Source organism: Hordeum vulgare, chromosome 3H (genome assembly GCF_904849725.1).
Source record: "Hordeum vulgare subsp. vulgare chromosome 3H, MorexV3_pseudomolecules_assembly, whole genome shotgun sequence".
NCBI classification, from domain to species: Eukaryota; Viridiplantae; Streptophyta; class Magnoliopsida; order Poales; family Poaceae; genus Hordeum; species Hordeum vulgare.
The window spans coordinates 92,110,193-92,126,357 of record NC_058520.1 but is presented as its reverse complement, the minus strand read 5'-3'; the positions used below and the strand labels follow the sequence as shown (position 1 = coordinate 92,126,357).

Sequence of the window (16,165 nt, the reverse complement as noted above, 5' to 3'; positions counted from 1 at the left end):
TCGAGGCCTATGTGAGAACATAACATCAAGCATTCGACAATTCTGGTGGGGGAGTAAACAAGGAAAAAGGAAGTCGGCATGGGTATCTTGGGACGTCATGACTGGACGGAAAAACCTTGGTGGATTGGGTTTTCGGGACATGGAAATTTTGAACTTAGCGCTCCTTGCCCATTAGGCTTGGAAGGTTTTTCAAAAATCCAACTCTCTAACTGCTCGCATCTTGAAGGCAGTCCACTTACTTGATAGCACCTTTCTAGAGGCTCAGCTTGGCAGCCACCCATCGCAAATTTGGTGCGTAGTTTTGGATGGAAGGGACATTTTGAAGCAAGGTTTGATCCGCGGGATCGGTAAGAGAACAACTACGGATATATGGGACACAAACTGGATTCCGAGAGTGGGACCAATGAGACCTATTGCATCATTGATCGATAATCCGCCTAGGCTGGTCTCACAGCTTATTGATGCAACTTCACCAACATGGAGGTATGATCTGATTCGGTCTACTTTTTTACCAACTGATGTGGAAGCGATTCTCACTAGACCAGTTTGCACTAGGAACGTTGATGATTTGTGGTCATGGAGTTGCGAAAGGGAAGGGGTATTTACTGTCCGCTCGGCTTATCATATGATCATGAACACTAAGTTTCATAGGGAGAACTGGCTTCAGGAAAATGGTGGCCTCTCCAACGCTGCAACCGAGGGCAAGGCATGTACATCTATGTGGAAATTCAAAGTCCCGTCCAAAGTCAAAGTTTTTTGCTGGCGCCTGGCTCAGCATTCTATCCCTTCGGCATGCGTGCTTCACCACCGGCACATGGTTGATTATTCTTGGTGCACGCTTTGCCGGATGCAGGACTCTTGGAGACATGCACTTCTGAACTGCACCATGTCCCGTTCTATTTGGTGTTTGGCGGTCACCAAGTCAGTTTGAATGAAGATTGTAATGCTAGAAACTGGAGCTTTTCCATGCAAGAGAAGTTGTCTAAGAAGGAGTTCCTATGTTGTCCGGTTACTTTATGGGCTATTTGGAGAGCTCGAAGGAAGGCAATATATGAAGACATCTTCCATAGTTCTTTATCCACCCATCACTTCATCACTACTTTCTTGGCGGATCTTGAAACGGTGGACAGCTTCGGTACCTCAACGTCAACAGCCCGGTCTCCTACGGACGGACCAACTCGTTGGCAGCAGCCGCCGTCAAGCTTCTCCAAGCTCAACACTGATGCAACAGTTAGCAGGAATCAACGCTATGGATTTGTTGTCGTGGTGTGGAGATCACACGATGGTTTGTTTGTGGGGGGCTTCAGCAATTGTCTTTGGAGGAACCCATGACCCACCGACTCTGGAGGCTCTCGTGGTTCGAGAGGCCCTTGCACTAGCGGAGGACCTAATCTTACAACAGATCCATGTTGCATCTGATTGCAAAGTAGTGGTGGACGACGTCAGGCGGAAGAACATGGCTATGTATGGAGCCATTATACATTAAATAATAGAGTATGGTAGTTCTTTTAATAGATGTAACTTCGTTCATGAATTTAGGAGCTCGAATATCGAGGACCACAATCTAGCGAAGCATCTTTAAAGTTGGGGGCTGGCTGTCATGTTTGGTTAGGCCATTCCAAAAATCTATCTTTCGTCCATGTAAACCTTGTGATGGTTGAATAAAAGCTTTGCGAGATTGTCTCAAAAAATGAGAGCATTCCCTCGCGTGCTGGCATATGTCCAAAGAAACAAGTCGCGGTCTCTAGCAAGCAGTAGCCGCAAGGGCACTACTCTGCGTTGGCGCGTCGGCCGAAACTTTCGGCCGGCCGTACACGAGCCGCCCGATCGAATCTGGTTTGACCGTCAGATATGTCCATGCAGTAAACATCATCGATTGAAGCAGAAATAAACAACGATGTAACAAATTTCGGTCACGGATGCAGCAAAAATATGGTTATAGCAAAAAATATCAATGTGGTCGTAGCAAAAAAAAACACTCATGATGCGTGGTAGCAAAACAAAAATGTGGAGTGTAGCAAAACTATCCGATGAACTCGGGTTGCAACTCTAACAAACATGTATGCAGCTTTTTTAGTGAACAATTGTAGCATAAAATGATAACGGTTGTAGCGAAAATTATCATTGATTGTAGCAAAAATTATCATTGATTGTAGCGAAAAAAATTAACAAACTTGTGTTGCAACCAAACGTGGATGCAGCTTTTCTAATGGATAAATTGTAGCAAATGGAAAACGTTTGTACCAAATTTAAACACCGGTTACAGTAAATCTGAACGATAAATGTTGCGTGAATGGGCCACCCACCTACGCGGGTTGCGCCCGACCGGCCGAACGGTTCGACCGCGCCAGCTCCAAACGTTTCCCTAGCCACAAGCAGACTCCCCGGGCCGTTTGGCCGTCATCAAACTAGGTTTTCATATTTGGAAAATTCTACCAACAAACCGACGGGAGGGTATCAGCCAGGTGATGCCAACCTTCCATGTTCCCACCATTAAAAAAGAAATTACCTTAGAAAGGAAAATAGGAACTTCTATGTTCCCATGCTCCGAATATACAAAGTCATGTGCTGGCTTCACCAGATATTTTCTCGCAAACCAACAAAGCAACATTGTACACATCAATCGCAACATTTCCCATTTGCAACTACTAAGGAAGCAAATTAAAGCAGTGCCGATCAGGCTCCTTATAGGTCAGTCAATCTAGCTAGTTTTATATAGAAAGAAATATGGAAACATTTTTCAAAAGGCTCCAACTGAACAAATAAATTTGAATTAAAGAAGCGACGATCAGGCTCCTTTATTCTGAGACCCTGCAGCATTTTTGCCCCTACTTCCAAACGGTAAACAGGAGTGCACCGGCAGAGAGTTGCCATGCGTGCTATCGCTTGGCACCAGTATATGCTTTGCCCCGGGAGTGAGCTTCACCAGCCCTGATCTCTCCTGCACAGCCTGATCACCAGACGAATTGTCAGGAACAGCTCTCCCCGTTCCGTTCTCAAGATTTCCTGAGAAAAGGGCCACGTTTCCTGTGCTGTTTGAAACTTCTTGAACTACTGGGCCTGGATGGCTAAGTGTATAATTCACAGAGTTAAGAGCGCAAACTGACGAGCTTGCTGAATGCACAATATGTTGCCGAGGCAAATTATCATGGCAAACCGAAGATGGAGCCCCATGATGTCCGATTAATGGCAAAAAAGATGCTGCGGATGGTTCTCCCCCAGGGATAGGATCGGAGAAATAACTGCAAGGGGGCCGTGAATTTTGATAGAATGCTGCACTGCCATGATTGGAAGGAGGTGGAAACCCCAATAGAAAAGGCTGATTGGTCTGCGAGTTTGAAAAATCCCCGTACCTGTTTTCATATGACAATCGGTCTCCAGAAGATACATTAGCTGTAGGAAACGGGTTACTGGAATCATATGGATTCATGTTTTCAACATGTGCCTGGCTTGTGCTTGCATGATATGTTGAAGCTTCAATTGTACTGGTAGAATTTACTGCAAAATTGGGGAAACTTTGAGCTTCGAAGGAGAAAAAAGGCTGCCCTTATCACAATAACACATTTGACTTTACAAAGCAGGGCAAAAGCATGTTTCGAGAAGTTACCTGTATGCTTCTTGGCAGTCTCGGCAAACGATTCACCTCTGGTCATGCAAACTTCAAGCTCTTTACCCATCAAACGAACTGTTTGTCGCGTAGAAGTACTAGTCTCACCGAGTTCTCTTAAACTCAGTGGAGGACCAACAAGCAATTCGGCATCAGAATTTGAAGTTTCATCATGTGTATTCTCAACATTGGGCACCTCTAAATTAGAATCATAGGCGCAGTCCAAGTAAGTACATTCCGGTGGTGCCATATTCAGATCAAATGGAGCAGACATCTTTCGGTTACTAAGCTCATTATTGTCGTGATGATCGCAATGCTTTGTTGCTTCGTTAGTTTTGGTAAAAGTTTCCTTGGGCATATGAGAAGTACTACTTCCTACAGCTACGCATTTGTCCTCTTCCATAGACGTGGATGATGATGATGATGAAGATGAAGGAGCCATAGCATCCAACAACAGCTTGCACACACTTTGTTGTTCAGGTAGCTCACAACTACGCATCTTACGGCCAAGTACACTATCTGCTTCTGAAAAGTCGACACGGTTCTCTGATCTGCGGCAGAGTTCTACTACCTCCTTTGAATTGCCATGTTTCTCCTTGGCCATTTTTACGGATGTGCGCCTTGTGTACGTTAGAATGCACTTTTGCGTGTTAGTTTTAATCCTGTCAGTGCACTTTTGTGTGTCAGCCTTCTTCGCACTATTGATCTCCCCAGATATATTTTCTCTCACTTTTCTGTGATGCTGTGGAGTCTCAGGTTTCTGAGATCGGTGAGTATCCAGTCCATCGGGCAAATGTAGACTCTCAAATGCATCCTACATAATTAAGCAGCGTTATTTCAAACCATAAGATACATATTAACTGTGAGTACGAAAAATATATATGAAAATGGACTTCACACATCACATTTAATTTGCACATGTATACCATTTTCAAACAAATCATCAGGAACGGAGAACACTCTGGAAGGAAAAACTCATTGAATATATCTAGTTAATTTGTTGTTCTTCTTAATTGGATCATGGAAATTTAGCACAGGTGTGTTATAAAGAAATGAGCTGGTATTTGCAGATTTGCAGCAGGTAGGTGAAACATGCATTTACACCCACTGCAAAACTCACACTTAGATGTTCTTCTCGAAATACAACTTGTTAGTGTCAGCCACGGATGTCATCACCAATGTCTAGGAAATACAGCTTTAAGTTCTTAGTGACGTAACATTCATTTCCTGTAAGAGTGATACACACACACACACACACAGGTGCTATAATAAATGACTAACATGTCTCTAACACTTTGTGTAAGAATAAATATTTGATATAAACATAGTTATCCTCTGTTGGAAAAGTGTCAAGATCCATTTCGCTGCTGGAAACAATCGTACAGACGTATTGGTAGTAGACTTAAAGGTGAAATAGATGAATATATATATAATGATGAAATGCTATAGTGGAATCTCCTGTTGGACACACAGTAACGGATGCATAGGCGCTAACTCGTACACCAAATTGCAGAGCTCTACATAATCAAGTCCAGTTGAATATACCAACAACATGTGCGCAAATAATATGCAAAAAACAAAACATATCTTGCATTTCTGTAACAGAATGACATGCGTAATTTCAAAGGATAAAATGTGTGCAATGGAACATGTGTGTAGTTAATCAGTAGTGCGGGCGGGGGCGTGGGTGTGTGCGCGTGTGCGGGCGCGCGGGTGTGTGCGCGAGGGCGTGCGTGTTTGTGTCATATAAGATAAAAAATTAAGGAAAAAGGACTATGTGCAAATTATAGGGTTTTGTAAATCTTTTTTGCATGGTACATGGCAATTCTGCCAAAAGTTGTTTTTACTGTACACAATCGGGATGAGCTGGAATAAGTCCAGGACCAAATCAAGGGACAAATTGCCGAGATGTAGAAAAGACAATTACACATTAAATGAGTGGCACGTGCACATGTGGATGATTTGGGCCCAAATGTCAAAGGTTGGGTTAGGTAAAAGTAACAAGCAGAGGTGGAAAGCAAAAACACTTTCGATAGAATAATCTAATATTACGTGCACACACATTTACAACCATGTTAGGGTAGGCAGCTAAAACACACATTACAAGCACATGTCGCTCGAATATACTTTATGGAATGGATAAATATACTTCATGTATATACATGTTATGTTTAGTAGGAATTCAAACCTACTGGTTGTAATAAAATCTTATATTATGGGAGACCGAGGTGGGTGGGGGTTGGGGGGGTTGGGGGGGGGGGGGGGGGGGGGGTTGTTATTTGCGTTTTGTATTTTGTCCATGAATTTGAATTCCTATTAATCATAATATGTATGTGTATGTACATGAAGTATATTTATCCATCCTATAATGTACCCTTCCCATAAATTTCTAGTCAAGTAAAAAACAAAAACAAAAATTTGTTCCCGTCCATTTATAGACAAAGGTTTGGAAAAGCAATGGTGGTTATTATTGGTTCTAGAATTTTCTACCCTTGATTCATCTGTTTGTACCTTCCCAACGTTCCGATCTCTCTATTTAGATGAGAATTTGTAATGACCGTTTCAAAGTACAAACATCATGATTGAAATATTGTGAGAACCATGAGAAGAAAATCAAGACATTTAGAAAACCATTTTGTACGAACAGAAATGAAATGCATATAGTAGTTCACTATACCGAAAAAGAATTTCCCCCCGCTTTGTATACAAAGCAACCCGTTTTGTATACAAAGCAACCAACCAATACATGCAACCATACGTGCTGGGGCAGACAGCACAATCATTCCCAAAGATAGACAAAAGTAAAATAAGAAAAGAAAAATGCGAGCAACACCGGATCAACGAAAGCTGTAGTGGCCCGCAACTATTGCGTCCACCGAACCACATTTCACTGCCATCGGATTGCCGCATGCCAAGTAACACCTTCAAGAAGGTCTGCAATGACAACGACGCTGCTGCGTGGACAAGTCATAGGATTTTTCCTGGCACACGAAGGTTAGCAGGGGAGAGGTACATCCGACGCCCTTCAGGAAGGAAGGGGCGCCCGGAGGCGTCACCGCATCGGTGTCGGCCAAATCCGATAGAGATTTCTCCCGACCCCTCACACCCACCACCCGGAACCAATCCTTAGCTCCACCATGCCCACCACCCACTAACATGCGCCACCACAGTCACGCGGACAACACCGTCATCTCCCCACAGCAAACGCAGCGAGGCCGGTTGGACTGAGAGACAACCACCGTAGATAGGGACTGGCGGTACCACAGCCGCGTGGGAGGGGACAACCTCCACCGACACACGCAATAGCAGACCGAACGACAGCGCAGGGGCATGCTGGACCCCCTGCCCAGCCGGGCCTAGATCGGGCCCGTTAAGCCCCTGCAGCCGCGCTACAACAGACGGATCACAAGAGCCGCCGCCCCCATCGCCCATATCGCGCCAGACCAGCCGGAGACGACCTGCCGAAGACTGAACCGGCCCGCCCTGCCAGATCGCCGATCAGCAGACCGCCCCGCCGCCAAGGGCACCACCACCACCGCACCTGCCGCCAGGGTGCCGGCCCGCCGCCCGCCAAGCAGCCCATGCCGAAACCGCGCCCCGCGCCGCCCGTCGGGCCATATCCAGCCTCCGCTGCATCCAACCCCGAGCACGCCCCACCTGCGCGTAGCCACCACACCATGAGCCCGCGCCCATGCCGCCGCCGCTTCACGCCCTCGGGAGCATGCCGCCGCCGCAAAGCGCCAACTACCGCACCGTCGGCCCCATGTGAGCACAACGCCCCCGCAGGACCAGGCTGTCCCGTGCCAGCCCCAAGATCCAAACAGAGTAGAGAGGAAGCCCGCCGCCGCCGGCGACACCAGGGCTTCGTCCAAGGGCACGTGCCGACGACGGCGGGGAATGGGGTCCGGATGAAGGGGGAGGAAGCCGGCGGCTAGGGTTCGCCCTCTCGGTCGCCGCAGGGGCGACCCGAGAGGAGAGGGGGGTCAGGAGTCACCCTATATCAAACTGTAGATGTACATAGTACGCGAACACCAACCATCGGATGATGGACCAAGATTTGGGTGCACCGGTGCTCCCAATCTAGTGCAGACTCCAATGCTTATTATATTTTCTCTTGCCCCCTAAGTTTGTGGAAGCATTTTTATTAAGGTTAGCTATTTTGTCACATTTTCTATCACACTAGCTTAAGAATGAAAGATTGATACACTGCACTGAATGCAAATACGCACGGCCTTCAAATGCATAGTGAGAATGCAACTGTCCATTCAGGCAATGAACCTATGTGCAGGCTTGAAAAAGTATACATTATATCTAGCTATCAATACATCGAGGCTGAAATTATCACGTTTTCTTTAGAGAAAAAACCTATCATGCAATGTTATTGATTTGTTCACTAAAAAGGTAACATCATGGGGTATTATAAAATCATTATTTTAACAAAGATCATATATGCAGATGATAAACCAACCATATTAGCTTCTGAGTTATGGTAATTTACAAATACTAGCAAAAAAGCCCGTGCGTTGCAACGGAAGAGAAAATAACACACGCTTTGAACGTAATATATTTTCACATGGCATCACATTTGTGTTGTCGACGATGACCTCAGTGCTCACACAACGAAAACACGTTTGAATGTACACTCACTCGGAATAAGATGAGAAATATGTTGTTTCTCCCCATGAGATTTTCCAAAGGTGTGCATGTGTGGTTAACGATGTTTTCTTTCTTCTCAATTTGGTTTTAATTTAATGGATATTTATTGCAATTCGTATGGTCGTCTGAAAGAGAGAGAAAAAAGACCGTGCACTACAGATTAAATTTGCACCAAAAATAATATTTAAGAATTATTCAACAGCTAAAAATAACATCCTATTTAGATTCTACACATTTTTTCAATCAAATTTCATATATAACATGTTAAAATCGGAGTTACGGTTTAAAAGATATGGATAATTTTGTTTTAGATAAAATATAGATTGATTAATTGAAAAGTTAGGGTTTTTTTTGTTAAAACAAAAAAAGTTTCAGGTGACTTAAATAGGGACGGCAGGTTGATTACCTGAAACATCAGGGAGTTTTCTGTAAAATGCAAAAAAACCGGTTCGGCTCTGACTAAAAGATGGACCGCGGGTTGATTATCTAAAACTATGAGGACTTTTCTGCAAAATGACAGAAAACAGTTCGTTCTGACTTAAAGTTGGACTACGGGTTAATTAACTGAAACTGCGAGGGGTTTTCTGCAAAATGACCAACGACGGTCGACAGTAGCGCTACGCGCTTTATTATTAGGGGAGAATCGTACCGAATTTTAGTCAACATAGTGTGCCGAATGTGCAAGACCACCTTCAGCGCAATCCATATATTTATTTTTATTAATATACAACCATTTATTAAGACATGCCCGAGGCAGAATATATATACCAAAACAACAACAACGATATACTAAAAGATATATACAGATCACATAATGTCTTAGTCAGCTTGTTGCGTGGCTCTCAATAATGTTACCCTGAATAATCTTAAAATAAGTTAGCTATAAGCGAAATACATCTGTGCACGCCTATCACACACTAAAAAAAGGTGAGACAAACACAACCAGAACACACAACTGCCATATTCAGACTAAACACAACCTTCTCTTTTTGAGGCAAAACTTCAGTTTGCATTGTAATTATATATGTTTAAGACACCTGGTGGCACGTTGCACCTGGGGGAAATAATACACATAATCTAGCACTTAAAAAAAAGGACTTCACATCCAGATAATTAATGGTCTAGCATACTGCCGAGTATGGTGAGGCCGATAAGCCGATTACAAGCAATAGATGTGGCAAAACACTAACAAAATAGGTCTTCACATCCAGATAATTGATGGTCTAGCATACTGCCAAGCATGGTGAGACCGATTACAGCAATAGATGTGGCAACAGCAATCAAATCTATAGGTATAGGAATTGGGATGATTTGTTTCCGTCTTAGGTTAAGTATTTATTTCCTTCTCTTTTTAGGCTATCACTTCACACATATTTCCAAGCAATCCTTTGTTATTAGGCACACAAACCTCTACATAAGATGAATGAGCATTTTGATCATCAAACAAAGGAGTAGCAATAAATCCCTATCTCTACTATGTTCCCTTTTCTTTCAAGCTGTGCCTTCTGGCATCCTTTGACAGTGATTACTCATTGGTCAAACTATCAAAGTTCATAACATGCATGAGGAAAACAATCTATCAAACAAAACTAGGAAAGTGGTTGTGAGGAATACTTACTGTTGAAGAACACAACGATAACAACTATTGAAGAAAAGTAACATATTTTGGGACCAAGCTGCTGATAATAGTATGGAATTGAGTGGTATTATTTTAAAGATCAAATTCACAATCTAGTCCTTAGAAAGCAAATAAAATGGTCTACTGAATCTTAAAGGGTGCAACACATGATGAGCCTTGCATGCAGACAAGTACTATGGGGCTATGAATATTATTGCCATTAGCTCTATATGAGGTGTTAATAAATATACAATGCATAAAAATTTAAACACTATATATTAGATGTTAAGAAATGAGGCTAATTACATTCCCACACACTTGAAACATAGGTATATAAGTAAGTTTGGAGCAAGGTGGATGGGTTTGCCCCATGGTGCCTCAGCTACCCTGTTATTACTACCCTATTAATTTCCTCAACTAGCTAATTATGGGAACTCCATAAGAGAGTACAAACAGCAGACAGCATGCTCATGCCAAACATGTGATGAAACTGCCACATACACCATCTTCAAAACATTGGTCCTGTGCATGCTAAGATGTATTGAAACATTTCCAAACTAGAAATCATCACATGGATTCACACATTATAAAGAAAAATATAGGCTAATAAACGCATAGGGTATGCAATTATGAAGTTTCCTATCAAAGAGAAAAATGCAAAAGACATATCTGGAAAATGGCAGCCGTTTCATACATATTATAGTCTTGTGTATGGGTCCACAAAGCTGAAATGTGCTGGAGGGACACCAAGTAAGCAGCTCAGAAATCACCATGTAGTAAAAGGTGGGACAAAAGGGCAACACCATAAACCATGCAGGGGCCATCTGCAGCCAGGGCGCTAACATGGGGCGCCAGGGTTCTATTCCTAGCCGTTAAGACTTAGGTGTGATTCCCGTCTGAAACCAGGATATTGCTAGTGTCGATGCAAACTAAGTCGCCGAGCGCCTCACCCTTTTTCCTAAGCCGCCGAGCGCCTCACCCTTCTTTTTCAATATTCATTTTCTATTTAGCCCCTATTTATCAGGATTGGTGTTGGTGACAGACGATTATAAATACGCTATGATAATTTGCTTTCTCTCTTTAACGTCTAAACAAGTTCCTGAGCATTGGAGATAGCCTAAGATATGTGGTACAAAGGAGTACAACTGATACTGGTTTAATTTAGCTGGTCATCATAATAGTAGACTCATATTGATCGTTGGTCTTTAATTAAATGTATATACTAGTATATGAGTAGCAGCAGGTACATCTCACCAAGTTTCCCTAAAATCCTGCACAATTCCTCCTATGAATGTGGTGTGCAACCGCGCGCTGATGACTGGGATTAATGACCAGTGTCGACAAATTAAACATGAAATATCAATATTTACGCATGCAAAACAGTAATTAATGAGGTAGCAAATGTAATGATGCCCAAAAATAGAACACAATGATCGTGCTAACTTTGACACTTAGCACATACTCCGTACAGCTTAAACCAGAAAATTGTGCACTGCCAGCAATTATCGAGTACCCACTACCCACACAAACCTGTAGAAGCTAGGCCTGGTTCAGATTAATTAGTACTCCTTCCGTTTCTAAATATAAGTTCTTTTATAGAAGTAGATTTTATTACGGACTACATATAGAACAAAATAAGTGAATCTACGTTCTAAAGTATGTCTATAATATACATCTAGTTTTTAATGAAATCTCTAGAAAGACTTATATTTAGGAATGAATGGAGTAAATCGGTTTGCACTTTCAATATCTAGAAAATACTGCCATGCAATGGGACGGCCTAAAGCTACATACAACTAACTAATTATGCCCCACAATATCAATCCTCCCTAATAATAAAGCGTCTACGGTTTCTGTCGTCCGTCATGGATTTTTTACACAAAAGCCCCTAACGTTTTGTGTATTCAACCCGCACTCCCTTTTTAAGTGAAAAAACATTTTGTTTTAAAATTTTGCGTTAGAAACCCTGCAGTTTTTTGTATTCACCCCGTGGTCGTCCTCCTCTGCCCAAACTGCTGTTGTTCGATGCCACGCGAAGCAGCAAGGGAGGCCGACGGGATCTATGCCAGGGGATTCCGTCTCCATGGAGCGCAGCACGGGAGGCCGACGGGATCGATGCCAGGGGCTTCCGTCTCCATGGAGCGCGGCAGCTGCTCGCCCCTACCTCGCCTCCCTCCTGGGGGGCCATCCCCGCTGTTCCCGGCCAGCATATCCCCAGCGCCGCCCTCCTTCCTGGCTTCCCTCGCCCGCCTCTAATCGCCCAGGCCGCTGGTCTCTGACCCGATGTGAGCTCCTTCCCAACCGGAACTTTCTTGTTTCCTGCAACCATTTTGGCAGGGCTTGCCGGTGGGTGGATCTCAGGCCTTGGTGTCCAACGCAGCTTCAAGCGATGCGGGCCTCCTGGAGAAGAAGACGCGAGGGGGAAGGGGGCCAGAGGCGAGCATGACATGCAGGAGCTTACTTAGTACTTGTTCCATCAACGGGATCATGGACTGGTGTAAGACCAATAATCCGTTCCATTCGCAACCCATCTAATTCTGTCCTTGGAGAAAAACTAACGCATCCACCCAACACAACAGCAACAGCAACCATCAGCAAAGTCGAAAATAAACAGTCGGTACTTCTACCATCAGTCGGATCATGGACGGACGAACTGCTGCATGCAAAACCAATCCACTCCATCTAACAAACCCATCCATTAAATTGCTGGAGAAAAATCCATCCATCCATCCATCCATCCATCAGATTGAGCAACCTATCTATTCTGCAGTGGACTCGGCATAGTGCACTCACTCGGTCCATGCGTAGCGTAAGTTGAGGCATGAAAAAGCATATCACGGATTCGCGACGAACAACTCGAGGTTTTCTTCCGATTGATAACTGCCCATCCATACGACGTCAAACGCTAAAACAACCATGGAAAGGAAAACAGAGAGGTCAGAGAGTATCTGCCAAGCCATTCAGAAAGAGCAACCGGGAGGGATGTGGTGTAGACAGACAGAGTAGAGACAAATAAACAGGTAATAGCAAATCCCAATCACAAACAGACGCGAACGTCGGTCGTTGAACATGGTGGTCTCGGAGCGATCCAGACGGAAGGGAAAGAAAAAGACCAGGAGACGGAGAAAATTGTGGGGTTATGAAGAGAAACAGATCGGGAGAAAACTGACACGCAAAAGAAGATGCCATGCTTAATGTTTTCAAAGGTCGACACGCTAGAGGTGGTATAGAGGAAAATTGTTAAAAAAAATATTCACAATTAAAAAGTTGTTTGTAAATAACAAAAAATGTTCATGAATTAAGGAAATGTTCTTGATTTTAAAAAAATGTCAAAAGATTGTAAAAGTGTTCATGAATTTAAAAAATATTCACGATTTCAAATATGTTCACGAGTTTAAAAAATACTCTTGATTTCACGGAATCGAGAATGATAGTTTATTTCGGTGATGCAGCAAAATAAGATCATGATCATTGAATATTATGAAAAAAAAAATTCTTCCGTTGCAACGCACGGGCCCTTTTGCTAGTATTATTCATGCACAAAAAGCAAATAATTTATTTGCCATATGGCGGCCAAATTCATGTTTTGACCTTTTTTGCTAATTTTGTTCCGATTTAACCCCGTTTATGGAAAAGATTTGGATCTGATTTTTTTATCGTCATTTGTTATGGCGGTAGGCATACACATCATACCGCCACTCTCCCTGACGATAGATGTCGGGTCAATGCAGACGACGTCGTTTGACCCAGTGGCGGAGGATCCTGGTGGGCAAGGTGTTGCAGCCGCCACACCTTGATGTGGTCCAAAAAATTTATACATGTATGCATACCATCATTAGCTAGCTCGCTAGTTCTCGTTAGATGGAAAAGAATAGCTGAAAAAAGGGGCACGCAACCATGCTAATCGAGCCTATGACAACACCCAGGGACGCACGCATCCCCGTTATTTGGGCCTATCCCTGCCACAGACAGAGCTAGGCAGCTTGCTCCAGCGCACACCAAGACCTTTCCTAACCCCAGCGACGCACGCACGCCACAAACCCTAGCTAGTGCCGGTGGTGGCCAATCGAGCGGACGCAGTGGAGGACGACGGTGGTCGGAGGACGAACAATGCAGCCGGTTGTGGCTGAGGCCGGGCATTAGGGCACCGGGCATGGGTAAGGCGTCACTGCACAGCGAGCGCCAAGCAGCTGATGTGACCAAGCGGACAGCGTGCCGGTCACCAGCTCCTCCTCCCTCACGGGGTTCGGCTGTCAGCGCCTCCGCCTCTCTAGGCCTTCTACTGCACATTCGTCCCCTTCTATATTCGCTCGATTGAACATGGCATAGGATTGGATCGAGCACACGCACAGTCCTCCTGTGCGCTATCTGTTGGGCAACAAATGGGGCAGTATTTTGATCCCATTTCACGCAATCAATTATTCTGTCTTTATTACACAATATTTTATTAATTATTTACATATATTCACTGTATCGTCGTATGTCGTATGGTTGTTTTTAGAAACTGTCATATCCGTATTGTCGTGTCCGTGTCCCTATCGGTACTTCGTAGGTTACGACACAGGCCACTGATCAAGATTAAGTGAATTCCATGAAAAAAGAGAATTGCTTATTATTATGTTTATAAGAGTCTGTCACACCTTAATTTTTTTCTGTCCTCCGCCCTGTTAACCCAACGATGCCATCTGCGTTGATCCAACCCCCTACCGTCACATGAGGTGATGGTAGGATGCATATATGCCTATAATCACAATGGATGACGGTACATTTTTTTTTAAAAGGAGATCCGATCGGGTTAAAATATGTCAAAAGAGTCAAAACATTTAAATCAGCCCATATGGCAACCAAAACTAATCAAATTATTACCCCTCATCATGTGGGATGATGCAAAGGCATCTACCCAACCGCATACAGTTCAGCAAAGTTTAAAAAACTGATCGGCAGATCAAAAGTAAAAAAAATAAGGACAAATAATGTAAGGATAATGGCAGATGATCGACATCATTATATTAGACTGGGCTGCATCACGTACCTTTGTGGCCGCGAAATTCTCATCAGGCTCTCGCCCTCCAGTGTTCTCCGGCGCGGCAGTAGCTGCTGCCTCCTCGTCCTCCTCCGCCTGCCGTCTCCTCTTGCACTTCTCCTCCTTTGCCTGCCTCACGATGGCGCAGATCACCTCGGCGCCATCCACCTCCGTTTGCTCGTTGCATCCGCTACCACCGTCGGGGGGCACGTCCAAGGCTGACGCCAAGTTAAAGAGTTTAGAGATGGACCGCTTTTTCTTCGGCTTATCCGCACCAGCAGCAGCCACTGCGGAGCCGAGTTCGTCCGCCCACCACGAGAATATCGGCGCCTTGATAGGCGACAGATCCTCGATGTAAAAGGGACGACGACCCTCCGCTGCCGCCTCGACCCTCATTTTCTCCGCGTACCTCCTTCGGATAAATCACAGACAGAGATCAGAAAAAGGAAAAAACGGACACACAAAGACAACCACCGTAAAATCGACAGAACGAGGCAGCGCATCCACACCAACCTGATGGAGAACGCGGCGGAGGCCATAGATGCGATGTTGAAGCACCCCTCGGCGCAAATCTACCTGCGATTTCTGAGCGAGTATGGTGTTTTGGGGAGATAAGGAGGCGTATATATTATAAGGGAAAATACGATATAAATATATTGTGGCAAGGTTTAGATAGCAATCGAGGCGAATAATTTACGCCAGTGTTAGGGGTAGATAGGCCGGGCAATCGGATCGGCGGAACGGCCACTCCACCTGCCATGCGCCGTCGTATTAGGCCACGTGTGCTCATTGGAAATCGGGATCCGCGTCATCCTTTTCGTATCCTCACGGATCCTTTTTACTTCGCGTAAAGTCAAAATTTACAAAGTTTGGTTAAATTTATATTAAATACTATCAACATCTAAATTACTCTGGACTTAGGCGGTTACTGATTGGCTGTATGATGGGCTGAAAAATAACATTTACATTACACATGCATATAAAAATAGTATAAATAAGTACTAATCAACTATTAATATTAAATGTAATGCGTCCTAAACCTTGTGTATTGTGGAAATACACGTAAATTTAACCATTACTTTTATACCATGACGGAGAAGTACTATGAAACACATTTGACAATGAATCTAATATTATTGATTTGCCATTATAAATGTTGATACTTTTGTATAAGTTTTGTCAAAATAAAGATACTTTGACTTCACACAAAATCCATATGCAGACTATACTAAAAAGGACCAAAGAAACTACTTATTTGATA

At 43.8% G+C, this 16,165-nt stretch overlaps 1 protein-coding gene across 1 annotated transcript; it reads right to left on the bottom strand.

Annotated features, from left to right (window-relative positions):
* Positions 1–2,638: 2,638 nt before the first annotated feature.
* LOC123443101 lies at positions 2,639–15,620 on the bottom strand. Its single transcript, XM_045119361.1, has 4 exons — positions 15,418–15,620; positions 14,914–15,316; positions 3,608–4,421; positions 2,639–3,498 (listed from the first exon to the last, which is right to left on the bottom strand). Exons 1-4 carry the CDS (start codon positions 15,441–15,443, stop codon positions 2,789–2,791), a joined length of 1,953 nt encoding a protein of 650 aa, XP_044975296.1. The 5' UTR covers positions 15,444–15,620; the 3' UTR covers positions 2,639–2,788.
* Between the last annotated feature and the right edge of the window lie 545 nt (positions 15,621–16,165).